General features: G+C 63.0%; 1 protein-coding gene across 1 annotated transcript; it reads right to left on the reverse strand.

The window, feature by feature from the left end:
• Positions 1 to 5,333: 5,333 nt before the first annotated feature.
• Positions 5,334 to 12,161, reverse strand: LOC139020637 (ficolin-2-like). Its single transcript, XM_070430330.1, has 9 exons — positions 12,077 to 12,161; positions 10,402 to 10,512; positions 9,822 to 9,875; positions 8,920 to 8,955; positions 8,099 to 8,131; positions 7,499 to 7,626; positions 7,015 to 7,144; positions 6,335 to 6,469; positions 5,334 to 5,798 (listed from the first exon to the last, which is right to left on the reverse strand). Exons 1-9 carry the CDS (start codon positions 12,141 to 12,143, stop codon positions 5,563 to 5,565), a joined length of 930 nt encoding a protein of 309 aa, XP_070286431.1. The 5' UTR covers positions 12,144 to 12,161; the 3' UTR covers positions 5,334 to 5,562.
• Between the last annotated feature and the right edge of the window lie 10,244 nt (positions 12,162 to 22,405).

The following is a 22,405-nucleotide window of genomic DNA, read 5'->3' on the forward strand; positions in this document are numbered from 1 at the left end:
AGCACCTTCACTTCTGCAGAGAAGCACGGGTGCCCCTCCGGTTGAGGGCCTGGGCCGCTGCCCCCCGACCCCACCCCAAAGGACCTGCCACCGTGGGGACCTGGCCTGGCAGATGGCTGTGCCCGGGCCGCCTGCCTCAGCTGGAGGGTCAGCCTGGAGGGGAGGCGGTCCTGCCTCTGCTGAGCCTGTGGTCAGTCCTCCCCCAGGTGATGGGCTCGGTCTTGGGGTCCACTTGCCCCTGGGGAACCCGGCTCCTCAGCCTGTGTGTCCTCTGGGAGTCACTCAGCCCCTCTGGGCTCTATCCCTGGCTGCAGAGTGAGAGCAGAGGGAGGCTTTGGGGGGGTCAGAGTGGCTGATGCAAATGTGTGAGACCTTAGGAAGAGCTCCCCCCACTGTGGCCTGTCCAGTGAGTGCAGCCTCCGCATCTGTGTGACAGCGGGGGGCGGGGGCAGTGCCGAGTGTCACCCCCATTCCTCGGGCAGGTGGTGTGGGAATCCCGGGCTGGACGGAGGGGAGGGTGGGGGTCCCTGTGATCCGAGGACACACAGCAGCCCCCCAAGAACTGGAGCCAGAGAGGTTCCTGCCTCTCGGAGTTCATGTGCGTCCATCACAAATACAGGGCCTCTAGGGAGAGTCCCCTTGGGGTCACATGGTCTGCAGCCCAATTCTCTGCCGGTCAGACAGGTACGGTGGGGCCCGGGGGCAGGTGGCTTTTCCAGGGACAACCCCAATGGGCTGGGGCGATGCTTCCCTCACCCCACAGTGCCCCGCCCCCCGCCCTGACTCAGCACCTTCCCACGCGTGTAAAAAGGTCGCCCTGAGACTGGAATGTTTCCCTCATGAAAGAGGGGAAATGTTAAAGGGCCCACTTCTGCCCAACAGGGGAGATGGTGCTTTGGGGCAGCTGAGCCCTGAGAACGGCCAAACGCCCCCCGGGGAGCCAAGGGGCTCAGCAACACCACACACTGTGGCCAGGGCCCGCCTCACACAGCCCAACACCAGGCGGCCGCACACCTGGCTGGGTCACGGCCACCCAGCCGACAGGTGACCCAGCCGACAGGTGACCCAGCCTACAGGTGACCCAGCCGACAGGTGACCCAGCCTACAGATGACCCGGCCTACAGGTGACCCAGCCGACAGGTGACCCAGCCTATAGGTGACCCAGCTGACAGGTGACCCAGCCGACAGGTGACCCAGCCTACAGGTGACCCAGCCTACAGGTGACCCAGCCTATAGGTGACCCAGCCGACAGGTGACCCAGCCTACAGGTGATCCAGCCTACAGGTGACCCAGCCGACAGGTGACCCAGCCTATAGGTGACCCAGCTGACAGGTGACCCAGCCGACAGGTGACCCAGCCTACAGGTGACCCAGCCGACAGGTGACCCAGCCGATAGGTGACCCAGCCGACAGGTGACCCAGCCTACAGGTGACCCAGCCTACAGGTGACCCAGCCTATAGGTCACCCAGCCTACAGGTGACTCAGCCGACAGGTGACCCAGCCTACAGGTTACCTGGGAGAGGTCATGGTCTCTTGGGCCCCAGACACATCTTTCTTTTCAAAATATATTTTTATTGATTTTGAGAGGAAGCAAAAGGGAGAGAGAGAAACATCAATGATGAGAATCATGGATCGGCTGCCTCCCGCAGGCCCCCGACTGGGGATGGAGCCCACAGCCCGGGCCTGTGCCCTGACCGGGAATTGAACTGGGACCTCCTGGTTCATAGGTCGACGCTCACCCCCTGAGCCACGCTGCCGGGCATGGCTGACAGACATCTCGTCACCAGCCGTCAGAGGCCGGGCGTGAAGGGAGAGACTGACCACTCGATCGCACGACCGTCCGGCCTCTGTTTACCGAAGGGCCTTCAGGAATGACAGGAGGGCCGCTCGGGCCGGTCTCCCAGCAACACGCACGTAGTTTTCTGCTGCTGCCTCGAGGCGTTACCACTGACTCAGGCTTCAAGCAGCTGACGTGCGTTTAGCACTTAGAAGCCGAGGTGGGTCTCCCGGGCCTGGACGCCGCCCGGTCCTTGCGGAGGCTCCAGGGAGAATCTGTCCTTTTGTTCCTGTTGCTGATCCTCACCTGAGGGCATTTCCATGGTGTGTTAGCGTGGAAGGGAGAGAGGAAGGGGAGAGACAGAGAGAGACCTCCATGTGAGAGAGACACATGGATTGGTTGCCCCCCACACACAGCCACCCGGGGCCGGGGATCGAGCCTGAACCCAGGAATCTGCCCTTGACCGGAATCGAACCCGTGACCCTTCAGTCATAGGGCGGATGCTCCAACCACTGGGCCACACCAGCCAGGGCAAGGAGGACTTGTTCTTGCCCCTTCCAGCTTCCAGAGGCCCCTGGCAGTCCGTGGCCTCGGCCCCTCCCTCCAACGTCAAGCCGGCGACACCCATCTCTGGCCGGCTCCCGGCCCCGTCTCCCTCTGAGCACAGCCAGGAAAGGCCGGCGTGGACGGACTCGCGGATGAGACGGCCCCGGAGGCCAGGGTCCTCCCCCGACTCAGGATCCTCCCGTCCACCGCAGGCGCCGTCCCTCTGGCCACTCGGGGTGGCGCTGCCCGGTTTGGGGGTTCGGGCAGGAAGTCTGCAGAGCGTTACTCTGTTAGGACAGCCTGTTCTTTAAGTAGTTTCACTTCCATAAAAAAGTGCCACCGCTCAGGGGAAAGGGTGGGGTTTGAAGGCATTGCCCCAGGAGGACGCCGCAGGCCTGTCTGTCTATAGAGTTTCTCCATCGCGTCAGCCTCGGGGAAAGGCTCAGGGTAGGGCCTGGGTGCCGGGGACCCCCCTGTGGGCGGCGGCCTCCACCTCCCGCCTTAGCCATGCAGTCGCTCTGTGCCTCTGACTTGGAAGACAGCTGGGGAGGGACTGTTATCAGAAAGACACGCCCTCCCAGGACCAGGCCCGTCCCCTCCCTGGCATCCGGGGTCCTGGACCCACTGGCTGTGGGGAGGGGCCCCTGCAGCCCCGGGCTGACCCTCTCCCCCATGGCCCTGCCTTGGCTCAGGTCTGAAGCATCTGTTAATGGTGAAGGTATGCGCCTCACCCATGGGCTTGGCCCTGCCAGGCAGGCAGCAGCTCAGAGCAGCTCAGCGCTGTTCAAATGGGGCATCAGGCCGGGGTGGGAGGGGTGGGGGGGGAAGGGGCGCTGGCCCTTAAACGCTGACCCTGAGGAGGGGCAGGCCTGCCCGGCCGGCGGGGCTCAGTGGGTGAGGAGGGGCAGGGGCCTGCGGGACTCAGTGGGGGAGCATCGTCCTGAGGTCAGGGTTCCATTCCCATCAGGGCACAGGCCAGGGTTGCAGGCTCCATCCCCAGTGGGGGGTGTGCAGGAGGCAGCCGGTCTGTGATGCTCTCTCATCATGGATGTCTCTCTCCCTCTCTCTCTCTCACACCAATGGACACACATTTAAAATGTGTTAAAGGAGAATACGGCTGTGCAGGCCTTAGGGAGACAAAGCCAGGGTCTCTGAGCTGAGCGTAAAAGCACAGGGAAAGCTGTTTAAAAAGTGTCGCTTCCAGAAGCCAAACATGAATGTTAAAAAGCAAAGGGCACCCACCAGGCTCTTTCCCAAACAAAACGCCTCCCCGACCGGAGAGGCAGCCCCCAGGGGGGGCCGGGCTGCTCCCGTGGTGTTTGGGGTGAGATGCAGTGAGCCGCCAGCACAGAGGCCGCGTGGACGGCACGGGAGAGCCCCTCTGGACGTCCCCTCGACGGTTCAGCTCTGCCCAGAAGCAGGGCCAGACCTGAGAGAGGAAGAGCCTCCGGCATCGCGGACGGTGCCCCAGGCCCCGGCACAGGGTCCAGGGCGCAGTGGGCGCTCGTGCCCGTGGGTCGTTAGGAAAAGCGTGCGGACAGTAGGGAGCCGCGGGCACTGGCCCCTGCGCCGTGGGGACCCGGACGCTGCACAGCGGCACCTCCTTCTCTGTCCAAGGCTCAGTGACTTCTGCCTGCACCCACTTAAAGCCCAGAGCACCCTCCTGTGGGGGAGGGCCCAGGGCCGGGGAGGGCCTCGCCGGCTCCTTCGGCGCAGATGGAGGGCTCCCGATGGTCCCGGTGCTCGGGGCTCGCTGGCTGGGACCTCTGCCCCGTGTTGGGGTGGGTGCTGGGCCTCGCAGCCTCGGGAGAAGCTCCAGGAATCCATCATCGGCCGTCACCCCGCACACATATGGCTCATCAGCCACCGTGACAAGGGCACACAGTGGCTGAGACGTTGGTGGGGGGCAGCGCTGGCTCCCCGCCCGGAGGGGGCTTCAGGCCCAGGACGAGGATGAGGACGCGGGTCCATCCCCTCCCAGGCCCCTCCTCTTCGGAAAGGCCGGGTTTGGGAGGTGATGTTGACCAGCACCGCCACACGCAGGGCCACGGCACACCACACACTGGTTCTGGCCGAGGCCATCGTCTGATGCCGCTCGGCACGGTCGTGACCCCAACACCAGGCCCTGCTGTTCCCCGTCTTCTCCCCTCAAGGCTTCGCACTGGGCTCTGTTTCTTTTGTTCAGTCCTCACGGGAGGACATTTCCCCATCAATCTTTAGACAGCGGTTCTCAACCTTCTGGCCCTTTAAATACAGGTCCTCATGTTGTGACCCAACCTTACAATTATTTTCGTTGCTGCTTCATCACTGTCATGTTGCTACTGTTATGAATCTTCATGGAAATATCTGAGATGCAGGATGGTCTTAGGCGACCCCTGTGAAAGGGTCGTTCGACCGCCAAAGGGGTCGGGACCCACAGGTTGAGAACCGCTGCTTTAGCGAGAGAGGGAGGGAGGAAGGGAGGGAAAAGCAGAACAGAGAGAAACATTGATGTGAGAGAGACACATCGGTGGGTTGCCTCCTGCACAGGACACACCAGGACTGGGGATCAAACCTGAGGTCCGTGCCCTCGACCTGGAGTGAAACCGTCCACCTGTCAGTCGAAGGCTGGTGCTCTAACCACCGGGCTCACCCACCCAGGGCTCCCATGGGATTCCTCACTGATTCATCACACCCGTCCCCGGAGGAGCTGGGGGTCAGCACACACGCTCTCCCAGGCTGGCTGGTGCGGGGCGGGGCCTGCGGCCAGACCGGGTGAGTCTGTGCTCTTCCTCGTGGCCCAAGGCTGCAAACCTGCCGGGAGCGCAGACCGCTGGCGGGACAGGCGGGAGGCAGCGGGCTGTGTGCCCCGGAGCGGCACTGCCACGCAGGCGCCCGGGCCCTGCTTAGCCCACCTCGTCTGACGCCACCAAAACCTCCTACAGTGCCAGGGCCTGGGCGGCACAGACAGGCACCCAGGCGTGCACAGGACCAGTGACCGGACGACACAGATATCACGGGAATCGTGTGCTGCGGAGCGAGGCGAAGCTTTATTGAGGACGCGGGTGGTGCACAAGGTCAGGGTCACCCTCACCCAGGCAGGCGGGAGAGTAAGGCGGAGACGTTCGGGGTCTGGAAGCTGAGGGTTCCTGACTGGCCAGGGGTGAGGCCAGGGAGAGCTCCGCCTTTGCGTGGGGGCCTCCTGTGCCCGCGCTCGGGGCGCGGGACGCGCTCAGAGAAGCTCCAGGCCGCCGACCGCCCTACACCGGCCGCACCTTCATCTCGGCTGCCTTGTAGCTGTAGTACCCGTTCCCTGAATACCAGTAGATGCCGTACCCAGAGCTCCCGCTCCCGTAGTGCCCGTTCAGGTGTGACCAGTGGGAGCTGAAGAACCACCAGGCGCCCTGGTAGGTCACAGCGTAGTTGGAGGAGGTCCCGTCGTTGTCCTGGTCTTTGGTGGAGAACAGGGAGTTGTTGTGATAGGTCAGGGAGTCACCTGCCGGGGAGAAGCGGGACCGCTTACACTCAGTGCCAGGAGGTGCCGGCACCAGGTCCGGCCGGAGCTGTCCAGCTGCACGTCTTGCGCTGAAAAGTCTGACGGTGCTGCACACGCCAGAGAACGCTCCGTTGGCGGAACCCCGGCCTCGGTATCCCCCCCTCTGCTCTGTGCCGCCAGCTAACGGGCACTGTGCCCCGAGAGGGGAGGCCACTGCCCGAGACCTTCAGGTCCCTCGGGCCCCACAGGAGGGACGTGCGCCCTGAGCGGTGCTCCCTGGGCGTCCTGTCCACCTGCTCCAATGCGGGTGGTCAGGAGGGAGACGCTCAGGTCCTGCACTTTGTAGCCCGTGTGTCCCGCCATTTCATGGGCGCATCCAGGTGGAGGCGGGTTATCCCAACGTGTGGATGGAGGAACGTGGTGAGGCCAAGGCCCCGCCCAGGCCCCAGGACATAGAGCCAGGACCCCGCCCAGACACTCTCCACTGCCCACCACCACTGCCCACCCCCACCGCCCACCATATGGCCGACACTCACCAGCGGTGCCCTCGGCAAAGGCGCCCAGGATCAGCTTGTACTTCTCGGCCTCGCTCCCCACCCTGAACGACTGGTACTTGGCAAATTGGCGGGTGCCCTGGTAGTTCACCAGGTCCACACGGAGCTCGTAGGTACCTGCGGGGGGCAGGGCCTCAGTCCCGGGAGCAGGCACCCTGAGCTGCCAGTATGTGGGTGACGCTCAGGGGACCTGCACTGGGCACCCAGGATGACCCTCGAGGTCCCCCAGAAAGTCCCTGTCTCTGAGGGGTGGGGGCATGTACTCCCACGGTCCCAAACCAAACCCCAGCCCCAGAGAGGCCCCGGCATTCCCGGGTTGGGGGGGTAACCACAGCCTTGTAGGAAGTGGCCGTCTCCGGTGTGTGTTCAGGGACAGGGCTTGGTGGGCGGCGAGGGCAGGGCTGGGCGCTGGGCTGGACCCGGACGGGGGCCTCCACGTCCCCCCAGGTTGGACTCTGAGATGCCAGCGGCCGTGACCGGAGAACGTCTGCCCCCCAAACCCACTTCCTCTGGCCCTGATGCCCCCACTCCCGCTGGGACCTTCCTGTCCTCAGAGGCGGCACGTGTGGGGGCGCAGGAGCGGGTCCGTCCAGGTGGCCCAGGTCGGAGGTCGGGGCAGGTGGGTTTCACACCCCACCCCCAGGCCGCGGCCCGGGCCCTACCCTGGAAGGTCAGGGCGTGGATGTGGTCGTTGCCCAGCCAGAACTCGCCCAGCTGGCTGCCGAAGCCCTGCTTGTAGGCGGCCCAGTCCCGGTAGAAGTCCACGGAGCCGTCCACCCTGCGCTGGATCACCTGGGGGAGGGGAGACGACGCTGCCGCCCAGCACGGCCCAGCCCACAGCCCGGACCCCGGGCAGGCAGACGGCGCCCACGTGGGACCGCGGAGGACGTGGCAGCTGGGAGAGGGGAGGCCACGGCCCGGAGCCCACACCTGGAGGCACAGGGCTCCCTTGGGCCGGGCCCACGAACAGGTTCACCCACCCTGTCGGGTTCTCTCCGTCCCCTGGGAAGGGGCAGCCCCGGACACAGGGGCCTGGACAGTGACAAGGGCCCCAGAGTGCGGATCCACGGGGTGGAGCCTGTTCTGCGAGGCCCGGGCCGGCAGCCGCCCCCTGGACATCACCGCCCTCCCGACGCCGGCACTCACAGTCCAGCCCCCGCCGTCCGTGTCCATGTCGCACAGCACGGTCAGCGGCCGGCAGTCGGGCAGGAGGATGGTGTGCCAGCCGCTCAGGGTGTGGCCCCTGGTGCGCATCTCGCTGCAGCTCCGAGGTCCTGGGAAGGGAAGCGGCACGTGGAGGCCCCCGGGCGGAGGGAGGGGGGGACAGTGGGGTGCGTGGGCAGGAGGCTCTGGGGCTGGACAGAGACCCCACCAGGGCCACCAGCTGTGAGAGACAGGCCCCGTGTGCCGGCCCCCCACCAGGGCGCCCCCACCTTGGTCTCGGGCACCGGCCATTGGGGTTCTAATATTTTGGGGGCAAGAGACTAGGACTGTCAATGGGGTCCCTAAGGCAGGAGAGGAGGGCAGGGCTGAGTGCTGTCACATGTGATTGGCCAGCGGTGAGGCAGGGGGCGGGGCTGAGTGCTGTCCCATGTGATTGGTCATCAGTGAGGCAGGGGCGGGGCCTCTGGGCCTGCAGGCTGATGGGCTGCATGGGGGACCCCAGGCCAATGCTCCCTGCAGGGCGGGCCGGGCACACCCGCCACCTCGGGCCAAACTGGGCTCCGGACCCGGCTGGTCGCCCACCTGTGTCACATCGCTCAGCTTCCCACGACGCTCCTGGGGGAGAGGAAACACCCGTGAGAGGCGGGACGGCCAAGCCCTGGTCCCTCCGCACCAGGAGGACATGGAGGCCCTTCTAGATGCTTCCATAGGAGGCTGGTCCCCAGCAAGGCCCAGCCTGCCCCTGGGGAGGCCCCTGGCTGTGCTCCCGGGAGGCGGAGTCTGAGCCTCAGCTGCCTCCTGGGCCCAGGGCAGCCTCGGGGACACGGGGAGAGCGGGCTGCTCGCTGGGGAGGGCAGCGAAGGGGCGTCTGCACCTCGGACCACAGTGGGGTGAGCCTGGGTGGGGGTGACTGTCTCGGGTCCAGAGAGGGGTCACCAGGGTGTGCACGTCCGGGCCCTTCTCTGACTTCCTGAACTTTGTGCGGGAAACGGAGAAGGTTTCTGTGTCATCGACTCTGCACCCGCACGTGGAGCGTGTACATGTGTGAGGGTCACACGCGTGTCATGGGTAGTTCAGGCCACATGTTCCACATCTGCTCATCGTCTGTGACCGCAGCTTGGCTCACAGCCTCTGGCCGACGTTGTGTTTTAATCGTTGCCCAACTTCCTCGAGCCCCAGGCAGAGTCCCGGGAGGACGGGCCGGCCCTGCTCCGGGGTCCGAGGCCGGGACGGGAGGGATGGGCTGCACAGGCTCGGGGAGGAGTGTGGTCCCCATCCCGCCCTCCACACCCTCCTGCAGAGGGAAGGGCCTGCTCCCCACCCAGCCCCTGCTCCACACCCTGGGAACCCCCTTGTGTTCAGGGTCCCGGAAGCCACCCCTGGGGAGGGCGGGAGGGCCTCACCTTTCTCTCCACGAGCGCCCTTCTCCCCTCGGTCTCCTGCAGAGAGAGGAGGGTCAGCACAGGCTCGAGGACAGGACAGGCTCATGCCAGACCCCGTCAGCCAGAGGGCTCACCTATCCCCCCATCCTGGGGCTGAGAGAGTCCAGAGCAGGGACAGGTCATGGGGCAAGGGAGCCGGGTCTCCTTTCTGTGCCGGGTCTGTGCTGGGCTGGGGTCGGGATCCGCCCTGGGCCCCCTGGGTGCTCTGGACACAGACCCAGACCCAGGCGCTGGGTGAGGGAGCACCTCGTTGGGGGCAGAGTTAGTATTAAGGTTAGCGTTAGGGACAAGGTTAGAGTGAGGGTTAGCAGTGGTCGGCAAACTCATCAGTCAACAGAGCCAGATATCAACAGTACAATGATTGAAGTTTTGTTTGAGAGCCAAGTTTTTGAAACTTAAACTATATGTAGGTACATCGTTATAAACTTAATTAGGGTCCTCCTAAGGCTTAGTTGGGAAGAGCCACACTCAAGGGGCCAAAGAGCAGCAGTTTGCCAACCACAGGCGTTAGGGAATATGGGTAAGTTTGGGGATAAGGATAAGGATAGGGTTAGGGTTAGGGTTTGGGATTAGGATAAGGTTAGGTATAAGGATAAGGTAAGGTTTAGGGATGGGCCTATGTTCGCATTAGGGTTATGGTTCAGGATAAGGATAAGTATGGATAATTTTAGGGTTAGGGATAAAGTTAGGGTTAGAGTTAGGGGTAATAATAGGGTTAGGGTTTGGGATAAGGTTAGGATTATGGTTACCACTAGGTTATGGTTAGGAATTTTCCCATGTGACACCCAGGAAGTGCCCCTCCGCTCTCCCTACCCCGGGTTTGGATGTCCGGCGCGGACCCTCCATGCTTTTTGCTGAGTTACCTTTGGGTCCGGGGGGTCCTGCATTCCCACGGACTCCTGATGGACCTGGGTCTCCTGCAAATTCAAACATGTCAGTGAGCAAACTCTGGGGACCCAGGCCCCTAGAACCCCAGGTTTGACCCTCAGGAATCAGAGGGAGGGGACCCGGACCCCAGCCCTCCTAGTCCCCGCTGTCCAGTCAGAGGCCAGGACCTGTGACCATGGGCCTTCCCAGGGGACCAGGCACGAGACCAGCTGAGCCCTCATCCGGGGACCCTGGGCGTTTCCATTGGCTGTGACTGCCGGGCCCGCTGTGATCCCCCCTGGAGACAGGCCCTCCGGGCTCAGCTGGGACCAGGGAGGGCAGGGAGGACAGTCCAACCAGGTCCCCCATCAGCAGGTGCGTCATCACCAGGAGCCGTGCTGTCCGCCCACACAGGCCCGGCTACTCAGTGGGTGTCGAGAGACCAGCTCCCTCCCACGGGGACCCACACCCCAGTGGACCAAGCCCCAGGCCCCTCCAGAGACCTGCTGGGGGCCCTGCCTTGTCGGGTCTCCCTGGGCAGGGACGAGGCCCAGCACCCCTCCTCAGGGAACTCACCTTTCCTGCCCACGGCGCCTGCCTCTCCCTTTGGCCCTGCGGCCCCGGGCAGCCCAGGGCAGCCCCGGAGGATGGTGAGCTTGTCGGCCTCCAGCCCCAGCACGTTCACTTCTGCAGAGAAGCGCAGGCGTCCGTCAGGGTGAGGACCTGGTCTGAGAGCTCTGTGGAGCTGGCACCACTGCCCCTCCACCCCCCCGAGGGACCTGCCACCGTGGGGACCCGGCCTGGCAGATGGCTGTGCCCGGGCCGCCTGCCTCAGCTGCAGGGCCAGCCTGGAGGGGAGGCGGTCCCGCCTCTGTTGAGCCTGTGGCCGATCCTCCCCCAGGTGATGGGCCGGGCCTCGGGGTCCTCCTGCCCCCGGGGAACCCCGCTCCTCAGGCTGTGTGTCCTCGGAGAGTCACTCAGCCCCTCTGGGCTCTGTGCCCGGCTGCAGAGTGAGAGCAGAGGGAGGCTTTGGGGGGTCAGAGTGGCTGATGCAAATGTGTGAGACCTTAGGAAGAGCTCCCCCGACTGCGGCCTGTCCAGTGAGTGCAGCCTCCACATCTGTGAGACAGCGGGGAGCGGGGGCAGTGCCGAGTGTCACCCCCATTCCTCGGGCACGTGGCCTGGGAATCCCGGGCTGGAGGGTGCGGAGGGTGGGGGTCCCTGTGATCTGAGGACACACAGCAGCCCCCGCAGAACTGGAGCCGGAGATGAACCTGCCTCTCGGAGTTCAAGTGCGTCCATCACAAATACACGGCCTCTAGGGAGTGTGTGGGGACCCAGAAACCCGCCGCCTCCCGGGGTCCCCTTGGGGTCACATGGTCCGCGGGCCTGTCCCCTGCAGGTCCCTCCTGGGCAGAGCCAATGGGGACCTCACTTCTGCATTCGCTTAATTTCTGCTCATTAACAACAGGGCACCTGGGGGTCGGGGACAATGAGAGGCCCTGGAGGAGCCTGGCCGGTCAGAGCGCCATCCAGGTCGCTGAGACTGTGGGCGCGATCGCCATCAGGGCGCGAGCAACGGGAACAGCAAATCCACGTCTCTCCCTCCCTCTCTCTCTGGCAAATGAATGAAGTTTAAAAATCCTTTTGTTTTAAATCAAGAAAATAGGACGCCCTGAGGGGAGAACATGGACTCAGCGTGACGTCCCCGTGAGGCCGTGTGTCCTTCCTCCCGACTCAGCGGCCTTTCTCCCGTCACAGGGGGACATGCTCTCTCCCACCTCCTCACAGGCCAAACCGCAGGCCCCGGGGCCCTGGGAGGCCGCACCTGGTCCCGGGTCCCAGCCCCGTCACAGCCAGAGACTCCGGAGGGAGGGGTAGCGGCCCCTGGAGAGCTCCTGGGCCTGGGAAGGAGGTCGGGCTCGAGGGGACCCTGTCACCCTGGCCCTCTTGCTGTGCCACCTCGGGGAGCAGTGGGGCCTCCTGTCCGCCGAGGCTCAAGCCCCCCAGCGCTGGGTGCGACCTTGCACTGACCTGGGCTGGGGGAGGGGCGCTCTCCAGCCTCCCCCCCTCACACCACCTGTGCCCCTTGTGGGGGAACCCCGAGGCAGGTGCCCCTGCAGAAGGTGGTTAAGCCTCAGTCTGAAGAAGAATGTTCTGGAAGGACCCGGCAGGGGGCAGGCAGTGGTCTGTGCAGAGGCTCTAGGCTCTGGGACCTTGGTCAGGCCCGCCCGCCGGGCGCCTGGCTCACCTGGACAGTTGTCGGCCGTGGCGGCTGCAGTGCCCAGTAGGACCAGGGCCAGGACCACGGTTCCCATGGCAGCGGCTGCTCTGGTTGGCGGCATCCCGGGTCCCGCTGCCAAGGCGCTCCCACCTTTTATTGCTGAGTGAGCCCCGCCTCCGCTCTCGATCCCTCCCATGTGGGCCACTTCCTCCCCAACCCCAGGGGATGGTCCCCCCACTATGCCCTCAGCCCCCCCTCTGCAGTGGGCCCCCCTTCCCCTCAGTGGGACCAGATGTCCCGCGAGGGGAGGGCTATGTGGGGAGGGCCTGGGTGTGTCTTTATTATTTTTATTAAAGATATATTTTTATTGACTTTGGAGACGAAAGGAAGGAGAGAGAGCTAGAAACACTGCAATGAGAGAGAATCACACCCGCCCTGGGATCCAGCCCCCAACCCTCACATGTGCCCTTGACCGGGATTGAACCTGGGCCCCTTCGGTCCGCAGGCTGGCGCTCTATCCACTGAGCACACTGGCTAGGGCTGCCTGCTTGTGTCCTTAGGGACAGCCCCAGAGCCCCCTCTCGTCACCCAGCTCTTACCAGGGGGACCCCCCGGAGGACCCCCCAGGACGGTATGGGTGGCCGGGGAGGAATTCAGTTGCATTCAATGGGCTGCGGGTCTCCAGGAGGTTAGAGACTCCCTGGGGTCCACGGTGGTCAGGGCGGGGGGGAGGGCAGGGGAGGTGTTGACTGCCCTGCAGAGGCAGGACTGGGAGCTGGACTGGTGCAGCAGCAGCCGACTGGGGAGTAGGAGGTGGCACTGAATTGTCCCCGGGGCCATGTGGCAACAGCGCAGCCCCAGCAGGTACGGGCAGCACGGGCCCTGCCCACTCCTCTCCCGCCCTGGGAGGGCGTCGCTGAATCTCAAAGCCCCCGCCTAGTTGGAGACGGAGGCGGCAGGTCGGGTCCCCCATCGCCGTCCAGGTGTGACCTCCAGGCCGATGTGACCCAGGATGGAGGTCCCATCGGGCCCATCTCCGTGTCCCTGGCACCAGGGCCCTGAGAGTTGGTTCTGGACCCGGTGAGGGCGGGGGGTCTCTACAGGAGGGAGGGGGACACAGAGCAGAGACCAGGGAAGGGAGGTGAACTCCCAGAATGGCCGGGTCATCTTGCCGGTCAGCGGCGTCCAGCGTGCTCTCTGCGTCTGGTTTGGTGGCTGAGCGTCAGCTCACCTGTGGGCCGGGCCCCCTGGGAGCGGGAAGGGCTTCCTGTGAAGCCAGTTTCTGCGATTCATTCGTACACAAAAGTGTTGTTCAATTTCTAATATAATAATACAGATTAGCCACCAAGTTGTTCATGTAACGGACAATCATGGGGCCCGGGCTGCCGGTCCTGCCTGAGCCCATTCAGCAGAGACAGGCTGGGATCATGGGTGAGTGTTTACTCTGGCCCTGCCGGCAGCGTGGGGAGCAGCCGTCACCCACAGACCAGTGCTGTGCCCCCCGTAAGCCGGCTGCTTACATTGGCTCTGGCTCCTGAATAAACCGCTTTCCTTGGGTGGAAGGACACAGGTGACAGGGGAAGCAGCCAAAGGGCGAGTCAAATGCCCGCTCACAGGTCATGGGGGCTGGAGACCTGCACAGGCCTGCGGGTGGCAAGGGCTGGGGGTCTGCAAAGGGCTGGGGTCTGCAAAGGGCTGGGGGTCTGCAAAGGGCTGGGGTCTGCTGTCTGGAACAAGGTTGCTACCTTCCCTGGATCACAGGCAGCTCCCCGCGGGGGAGGAGGGCCCGTTTCCAGGTGAGCCCCCGGGTCGCATGCGCACCTCCCAGCCAGGTGGGAAGGTGCCTCTGTAATCAGTGCAGAGCCAACACGGTGAGTGGAGCAGGAATCATATTCCGTACAGTGACAGCGGGTCCCCACCTTCTCACTCTGCCCCGTCATTCATGAGAGTGGGAGGTGGTGACAGGCGAGATGGACAAGCCAGCTTCCTTCGCACACGGGACAGGCTCAGGGGAGGGGAGCCCGGGGGCTCAGAACTCAGGACCACTGCCCTGCTCCTGGGGGAGGGGACCCAGGCCTCCCGGGTGAGGGAGGTGACTGAGACTTGAACACGGCTCGTGCCCGTGACCTGCCTGCACGTGGACCTGCCTCCCCCCCTGGCTCCCCGAGGCAGGGCTGCCGGAGACAGACGTTCCCAGGATCATATTCTAGCGCCAAGGAAGCTATGTCAGCTAGTCACCGCCCCCCATTCCCTTATCCTTTCTCCTGTGAAGGGTGATCTGTGAGCAGCATGTGATTGCGTACAGCAGCCTGTTTTCTTAAGAATTCCAGGGAGGGATTCATAGGAAGCAGCCTCCCTCCCAGGACATCCCACCTGCCAGAGGTTTGCTGACCTTTGACCCGTGATCTGAACAGACGGGGTTTGCGGACAATCCCCTCAGAGGAGAACTCTCAACCCCTCCCTCCATCCCTTTGTTCTGTCCCCCTCCCGCCCCCCCCCCCCGCCTCCTCGCCTCCTCCTACAAGACCTCTGCCAGAGTCCATTTGTTAAGATGGTGTTCGGGCCCTGGCCACTGTTTCCCAGTGGTTAGAGTCAGGTCATAGGTCAGAGTCAGGGTCAGGGGTCAGAGTCAGGTCATGGGTCAGTCCTGAAAACCCCGGGAAGGGTCAGGGGCCCTCTGACGTTCAGGCTGTAATCAACGGAACAATGACACCTGAGGTGACACCAGGTGAGCGTCTCGGAGCCAGGACATAAGAACAGAGCGAACGATCACAGGTTCACAGATTGAAACTGTGCCTTCCCAGGTCAGAGCCTGCACAAACCCATGTGGGGGCTCCCGGCCCACCCAGCAGGGGCTCCAGGCCCGCACCTCCTCTGGCTGGTGAAGGCCCCTACCCTGAGGGTCAGTGGCATTCCCACCAATCCAGCGCCCTGGGGCCGATGGTCAGGAGCCTCCCGCCCTTCCTCCCGCTTCCCTTGGGCGGCCCTGACCCTCAGCCCTGTGACAACAGGGTCCCGTGACGGGAAAGAATGTTGCTGAGCATCCGGACATCAGCTGAGACCCGGCGAGGGGGCTCCCAGGGTCGCTCCGTGCATCCTGGGTACTTTCTGTGCCCGACTGCCCTCCTGGGAGTCCCTGGATGGGACGTGCTCTCCTGTCAGCCCCCGCGTCCCTGACTCCGGCTTCTCTCCTCCTCTGATGCTGAAGGAAGAGGCGAGTATGCCCTGCTCACCGCCTCCCCCCAGCGGGGCCTTGGCGCTCTCTTCCCCTCGCTCCTCTGTCTGTGCCGAATCCCACTCTAAAGGGAGGTGGTCAAGTTGGCTTCAACCACGTAGTGGTCGGCAAACTGCGGCTCTCGAGCCACATGCGGCTCTTTGACCCCTTGAGTGTGGCTCTTCTACAAAATACCACTTGCTGGCGCGCACAAACAGTGCGATTGACACTTCGTGGCCCATGCGCACAAGTCGGTTTTCGCCTGGGCGAGTCTATTTGAAGAAGTGCTGTGGGTATTTGGCTCTGGTGACTAATGAGTTTGCCGACCACTGCACCAGCGCATCCCTGGGAAAAGGGAAACACCACCAGCGCCTCTCAGGTCTGAAAGCTCTGCCGTGAGAAGAGCTCCCGGGTGTCTGGGAGGGAGCGAGTTTACAGTGGAAATCTGGTACCTGGAGGTCCAGGGAGGGTTATGGATAAGGATAGGGTTAGGGTTAGGGTTAGGGTTAGGGTTATGGATAAGGATAGGGTTAGGGTTAGGGTTAGGGTTAGGGTTAGGGATAAGGTTAGGGTTATGGTTACCACTAGCTTATTGTTAGGAATTTTCCCATGTGACACCCAGGAAGTGCCCCTCCCCGCTCCCTGCCCCGGGTGGTGGGGGTCCTGCCCGGACCCTCCATGTTCTTTGCTGAGTTACTTTTGTGCCCGGGGGGGTCCCGCCTCCCAGGGACTCCCGATGGACCTGGGTCTCCTGCAAATTCAAACATGTCAGTGAGCAATGTTCAGGACCCTGGCCCCTAGCAACCCAGGTTAGACCCTAGGGAACCAGAGAAAGGGGACCCGGACCCCAGCCCTCCTAGTCCCCGCTGTGCAGTCAGAGGCCAGGACCTGCGACCAGGGTACTTCCCAGGGGACCAGGCTTGAGCCCAGCCATGCCCTCGTCCAGAGAACCTGGGCGTTTCCATTGGCTGTGACTGCCGGGCCCGCTGTGGTCCCCCCTGGAGAAAGGCCCGCCGGCTCAGCTGGGACCAGGGAGGGCAGGGAGGACAGTCCAGCCGGGTCCCCCTGCAGCAGGTGCATCATCACCAGGAGCCGTGCTGGCCGCCCACATAGTCCCGGCAGCTCCGTGGGTGACCAGAGACCAGCTCCCTCCCATGGGGACCCACACCCCAGTGGACCAAGCCCCAGGCCCCTCCTGAGACCTGCTGGGGGACCTGCCCCGTCGGGTGTCCCTGGGCAGGGATGAGGCCCAGCCCCCTCCTCACCCTGGCACTCACCTCTCCTGCCCTCGGCGCCTGCCTCTCCCTTGGGCCCCGTGGCCCTGGAGGATGGTGAGCTTGTCGGCCTCCAGCCCCAGCACCTTCACTTCTGCAGAGAAGCGCGGGCGCCCGTCAGGGTGAGGACCTGGGTTGCTGCCTCCCGCACCCCTACCCCAAAGGACCTGCCACCCTGGGGACCCGGCCTGGCAGATGGCTGTGCCAGGGCCGCCTGCCTCAGCTGGAAGGCCAGCCTGGAGGGGAGGGGGTCCCGCCTCTGCTGAGCCTGTGGTCGGTCCTCCCTCAGGCCTGGCCTTAGGGTCCTCCTGGCACCGGGTATTTCCCGGGCTGGAGGGACCGGAAGGTGGGGATCCCTGTGATCTGAGGACACACAGCAGCCCCTGAAGAACTGGAGTCAGAGAGGCACCTGCCTCTCAGAGTTCAAGTGCGTCCATCACAAATACATGGCCTCTAGGGAGGGTGTGGGGACCCGGAGACTAGCCTCCTCCCGGGGTCCCCTTGGGGTCACATGGTCCTCGGGCCTGTCCCTTGCAGGTCCTCCCTGGGCAGAGCCAATGGGGACCTCACTTCTGCATTCGCTTAATTTCTGCTCATTAACAACAGGGCACCTGGGGGTCGGGGACAATGAGAGGCCCTGGTGGAGCCTGGCCGGTCAGAGCGCCATCCAGGTCGCTGAGACTGTGGGCGCGATCGCCATCAGGGCGCGAGCAAAGGGAACAGCAAATCCACGTCTCTCCCTCCTTCTCTCTCTGGCAAATGAATGAAGTTTAAAAATCCTTTTGTTTTAAATCAAGAAAATAGGACGCCCTGAGGGGAGAACATGGACTCAGGGTGACGTCCCCGTGAGGCCCGCGTATCCTTCCTCCCGACTCAGCGGCCTTTCTCCCGTCACAGGGGGACATGCTCTCTCCCACCTCCTCACAGGCCCCACCACAGGCCCCGGGGCCCTGGGAGGCGGCACCTGGTCCAGGTCCCAGCCCCGCCCACAGCCAGAGACTCTGGAGGGCGGGGTGGCGGCCCCTGGAGAGCTCCTGGGCCAGGGAAGGAGGTCAGGCCCGTGGGGACCCTGGGACCCTTGCCCTCTTGCTGTGCCACCTCGGGGAGCAGTGGGGCCACCTGTGCCCCGAGGCTCAAGGCTCCCAGCACTGGATGCGACCTTGCACTGACCCCGGCTGGGGGAGGGGGCGCTCTCCAGCCTCTCCCCCTCACACCACCTGTGCCCCACGTGGGAGGACCCCGAGGCAGGTGCCCCTGCAGAGGGTGGTTCAGCCTCAGTCTGAAGAAGAATGTTCTGGAAGGACCCGGCAGGGGCCAGGCAGTGGTCTGTGCGGAGGCCCTCGGCTCTGGGACCTTGGTCAGGCCGGCCCGCCGGGCGCCTGGCTCACCTGGACAGTTGTCGGCCGTGGCGGCTGCAGTGCCCAGGAGGGCGAGGGCCAGGACCACGGTTCCCATGGCAGCGGCTGCTCTGGTTGGCGGCATCCCGGGTCCCACTGCCAAGGCGCTCACAGCTTTTATTGCTGCGTGAGCCCCGACTCTGCTCTAGTTCCCTCCTGGCCGGGCTACTTCCTCCCCAGCCCCAGGTGACGGTCCCCCCACCACGGCCTCTCTCCTCCTTCTTCAGTGGGCCCCTTCCCCTCAGTGGGACCAGATGCCCCGCAAGGGGAGGGCTATGTGGGGAGGGCCTTCGTGTGTCTGTATTATTTTTATTAAAGATGTATTTTTATTGACTTTGGAGGCGATAGGAAGGAGAGAGAGCTAGAAACACCGCATTGAGAGAGAATCACACCCGCCCTGGGAGCCAGCCCGCAGCCCGCACATGTGCCCTTGACCGGGATTGAACCTGGGACCCTTCTGTCTGCAGGCTGGCACTCTATCCACTGAGCCACACCGGCCAGGACTGCCTGCTTGTGTCCTTAGAGAAAGCCCAGGAGCCCCCTCTGGTCACCCAGCTCTGCCCAGGGGGACCCCCCGGAGGGACCCCCAGGACTGCAGGGGTGGCCGGGCAGGAACTCACTTGCATGCAATGGGCTGTGGGTCTCCAGAGGGTTAGAGATTCCCTGGGGTCCAGGGTGGTCAGAGGGGAGGGGAGGGGAGGAAGGAATGCAGGAAGGGGAGGGGAGAGGATGGGAGGGGAGGGGAGGGGAGGGGAGGTGTTGACTGCCCTGCAGAGGCCGGACAGGGAGCTGGACTGGTGCAGCAGCAGCCTGTCTGGGGAGTGGGGAGGTGGGCACAGGCAAGACTGACAGGGGAGAGGAATAAGGTCATTGACCCGCCCACCCTCTGCACACGGGACCGGCTGAGGGGAGGGGGAACGCCCGGGGGCTCAGAACTCAGGACGAAGGCCCTGCTCTGGGGGAGGGGACGCAGGCCTCCCGGCGAGGGAGGTGATCGAGCCTTGAAAATGGCTGGTGCCCGTGACCTGCCTGCACGTGGACCTGCCTCCTCCCCTGGCTCCCCGAGGCAGGCAGGCCGGCCGGAGACAGACATTCCCAGGATCATATTCTAGCGCCAAGGTAGCTATGTCAGCTAGTCACCGCCCCCCATTCCCTTATCATTTCTCCTGTGAAGGATGATCTGTGAGCAGCATGTGATTGCATACATCAGCCTGTTTTCTTAAGAATTCTGGGAAGGGATTCATAGGAAGCAGCCTCCGGCCCCGGACATCCCGGCTGCCAGATGTTTGCTGACCTTCGCCCCCCCCCACCCCCTTCCTCGTACAAAACCTCTGCCTGAGTCCATTTGTTAAGATGGTCTTTGCACCTGGCCACTGTGGCTCATGGGGTAGAGCGCTGGCCAGAGCACCGAAGGGTCTGGGGTTCAACACCGGTCATGGGCACAACACCGGTCATGGGCACGTTCCTCGGTTGCAGGTTCACTCCACGTCCCCGGGTTGGGGCGTGTGCGGGAGGTAGCAGTTGCAGTGTCTCTCTCACATTGATGTTTCTCTCCCTCTTCCTCCCTCCTCCTTTCCACTTTCTCTGAAAAGCAGGGGTCCTCAAACTACGGCCCGCAGGCCACATGCAAATACAAATATTGTATTTGTTCCCGTTCTGTTTTTTTACTTCAAAATAAGATATGTGTAGTGTGCATAGGAATTTCTTCATAGTTTTTTTTTTAAACTATGGTCTGGCCGTCCAACGGTCTGAGGGACAGCGAACTGGCCCCCTGTTTAAAAAGTTTGAGGACCCCTGCTAAAAAGCAATGAATAAGATATCCAGTGGTGAGGATTCATGAAAAAAAATTTAAAAAAGGGGATGACCTTTGTGACAGAGTCTCCAGTGTCCTGGGGCTGCCGGCTCCTGAATAAACCGTCTTTCCTCGCAGCAGCACAGGCCCCTGGAGGACTGGCGGCAGCAGCAGGCAGCCGAGCCTGGCTCGGTACCAAATCCGGGACTTGGGGTGTTGGCAACAGCTCAGAGCACGTGGCCTGTTAGAGTGACAGCCTGCTCGTCCAATGGAAAAGGTGCACTTGAGTCCGGGAAGGAGTGAGTGACTGATGTGCAATTCAGGGTTTGGGGACAGTGCCGAGGCCCGGAGTTCCTAGTATGTGTACGTTCCCCCATTTCTAAGAATCAGCGCATGCTCAGAGGCCCCGCTAAAGGCAGACAGCGGGGACACGGGGACACACGTTCCAATCTTCTGGTTTTGCAGATGCAGGTCAAAGGTCGCAGGGTCAGAGCGCAGAGCCAGTGAGGGAGGGAGAATGATTCCAGGCCTGGAGGCAGGTCAGTGACACCCGCCTGTCACGGCAGAGTGAGGTCATGGGTCAGAGTCAGGTCAAGGGTCAGACTTGAAATGGCGGGGAAGGGTCAGGGACCCTTTGACGTTAAGGCTGTAATAAACGGAACAATGACACCTGAGGTGACACCAGGTGAGCATCTCGGAGCCAGGACATAAGAAAAGAGCCAACGATCACAGGTTCACATATTCAAACTGTGCCTTGCCAGGTCAGAGCCTGCACAGTTCCTTGTGGGGGCTCCCGGCCCACCCAGCAGGGGCTCCAGGTCCGCACCTCCTCAGGCTGGTGAGGGCCCCTACCCTGAGGGTCAGCTGCATTCCCGCCAAGCTGGTGCCCTGTGGCAGGTGGTCAGGAGCCTCCCGCCCTTCCTCCCGCTTCCCTTGGGTGGCCCTGACCCTCAGCCCCGTGATGCCAGGGGCCCGGGACGGGAAACCTTGTTGCTGAGCATCCGGACATCAGCTGAGACCCAGCGAGGGCGCTTCCCAGGGTCGCTCAGTGCATCCTGGGTTCTTTTTGTGCCCGATTTCCCTCCTGCGTGTCCCTGGATGGGACAAGCTCTCCTGTCAGCCCCCGTGTCCCGAATCTAGCTTCTCTCCTCCTCGGGCGGTGAAGGAAGAGGCAAGTCTGCCCCGCACACAGCCCCCCCCCCCCCCCCCCCCCCCCCCCCGCCCAGCGGGCCCTTAGGGCCCTCTTCCCCTTGCTCTCCTATGTCTGTGCCAAATCCCACTCTAAAGGGAGCTGGTCGAGTTGGCTTCCACCAGCGCATCGCTGGGAAAAGGGAAAACACCACCCGCGCCTCTCAGATCGGAAAGCTCTGCCCTGTGAAGAGCTCCGGGGTCTCGGGAGGGAGCTTGTTTACGGTGGGATCCGGCCCCGGGAGCCCCAGGGAGGGGGGGCCTGTCTGGAGCCCCATGGCAGCCAGGAGGCAGGAGGCAGGGACTCTCTCTGAAAGGTGGGAGCTCCCCTCGGGGCCAGCTTCCTGCTCCTGCACCTGCTCTCGCTGCCTGGCCCCCAGCAGCAGCCCCCACACCTGCCTGCGCAGCTGGGAGAGCCTGCCCGTCAGTGCCCGCAACCTTTCAGCAGACGGATGCAGCTCAAGGCTGCCACCTCTGAGCCTGCCTGGGCGTTTGCCCTCCGAGTGTTTCTCACTCTTTTTAAAAAAAGTTTATTAAATACTAGAGGCCCGGTGTCTGCACCCTCTACAATCTGGGACCCCTCATGAGAGATTCGACTGATGGTTTAGGCCCTGTGCAATCTGGCCTAAACTGGCAGTCAGACATCCCTCTCACAGTCTTGGACTGCTGGCTCTTAACCACTGGCCTGCCTGGCTGCCTGATTCCCCTTGACCCCTCCCCTGCTGGCCTGATCACCTCCAACTGCCCTCTCCCACAGGCCTGGTCCCCCTCAACTACCCTCCCCTGCAGACCTGGTTTCGCCTAAATGCCCTCCCCTGCCGGTCATCTTGTGATGATGTGGGCCAGCCATTTTGTGACAACATGGGGACGGCCATATTGTGACAAGAGGGCTTGATGGTCAATTTGCATATTACCTCTTTATTAAATCAGATGTTTTAATTGATTTCATAGAGGAAGGAAGAGGGAGAGAGAGAGAAACATCACTGATGAGAGAACATCACTGATGATCAGCTGCCTCCTGATACCTCACACAGGGACGGAGCCCACAGCCCGGGGCTGTGCCCTGACCCGAATGAAACCGTGACTCCTGGTTCATAGGACGATGCCCAACCCCTGAGGCCAGCGGGAGGTTCGGGCAGGGGGGGGGGGGCTTCTCCGTTTTCTCTCTAACGAACGGTGCCAGCACGGTGCCTCCCAGGACTGATAGTCCACAGCCTCTGGGCGCTGTGGTCAGTCCAGCCACCTGGACCGGAGAGTCAGTTCCAGTGTTTACTAACAACACCAACATGGTCAGTGGTAGCTCCCTGAAACACATAATTCCTTCTTCCCAAGGTGATTATACTTATAATGGCTTCAGTGGGGAGCCCCCTATTTGTTTACCTAAAAGGGGGACTTCAGGATGTTTGCAGCTTGGACAAGAAAATAAGTTGTCCTTTGGAGGCACAGACGTTGCTCACATTGCAGGCCCCTGGGATATGGGAAAATGTATTC

This window comes from Myotis yumanensis, unplaced genomic scaffold (assembly GCF_028538775.1).
Source record: "Myotis yumanensis isolate MYYU_CA2020_CCGP unplaced genomic scaffold, mMyoYum1.0.hap1 SCAF_12, whole genome shotgun sequence".
In the NCBI taxonomy this organism is placed as follows: Eukaryota; Metazoa; Chordata; class Mammalia; order Chiroptera; family Vespertilionidae; genus Myotis; species Myotis yumanensis.

Bases quoted from the DNA above. Each gene is read 5' to 3' on its own strand.
- LOC139020637 (XM_070430330.1), bottom strand. From the start codon at position 12,143: ATGGGAACCGTGGTCCTGGCCCTGGTCCTACTGGGCACTGCAGCCGCC. The intron at 8,132-8,919 runs GTGAGGCCCTCC...CCTCTCCCCCAG, and splicing joins GGGCGCTCGTGGAGAGAAAG to GAGCGTCGTGGGAAGCTGAG. The intron at 7,145-7,498 runs GTGAGTGCCGGC...CCCCTCCCCCAG, and splicing joins CGGACGGCGGGGGCTGGACT to GTGATCCAGCGCAGGGTGGA.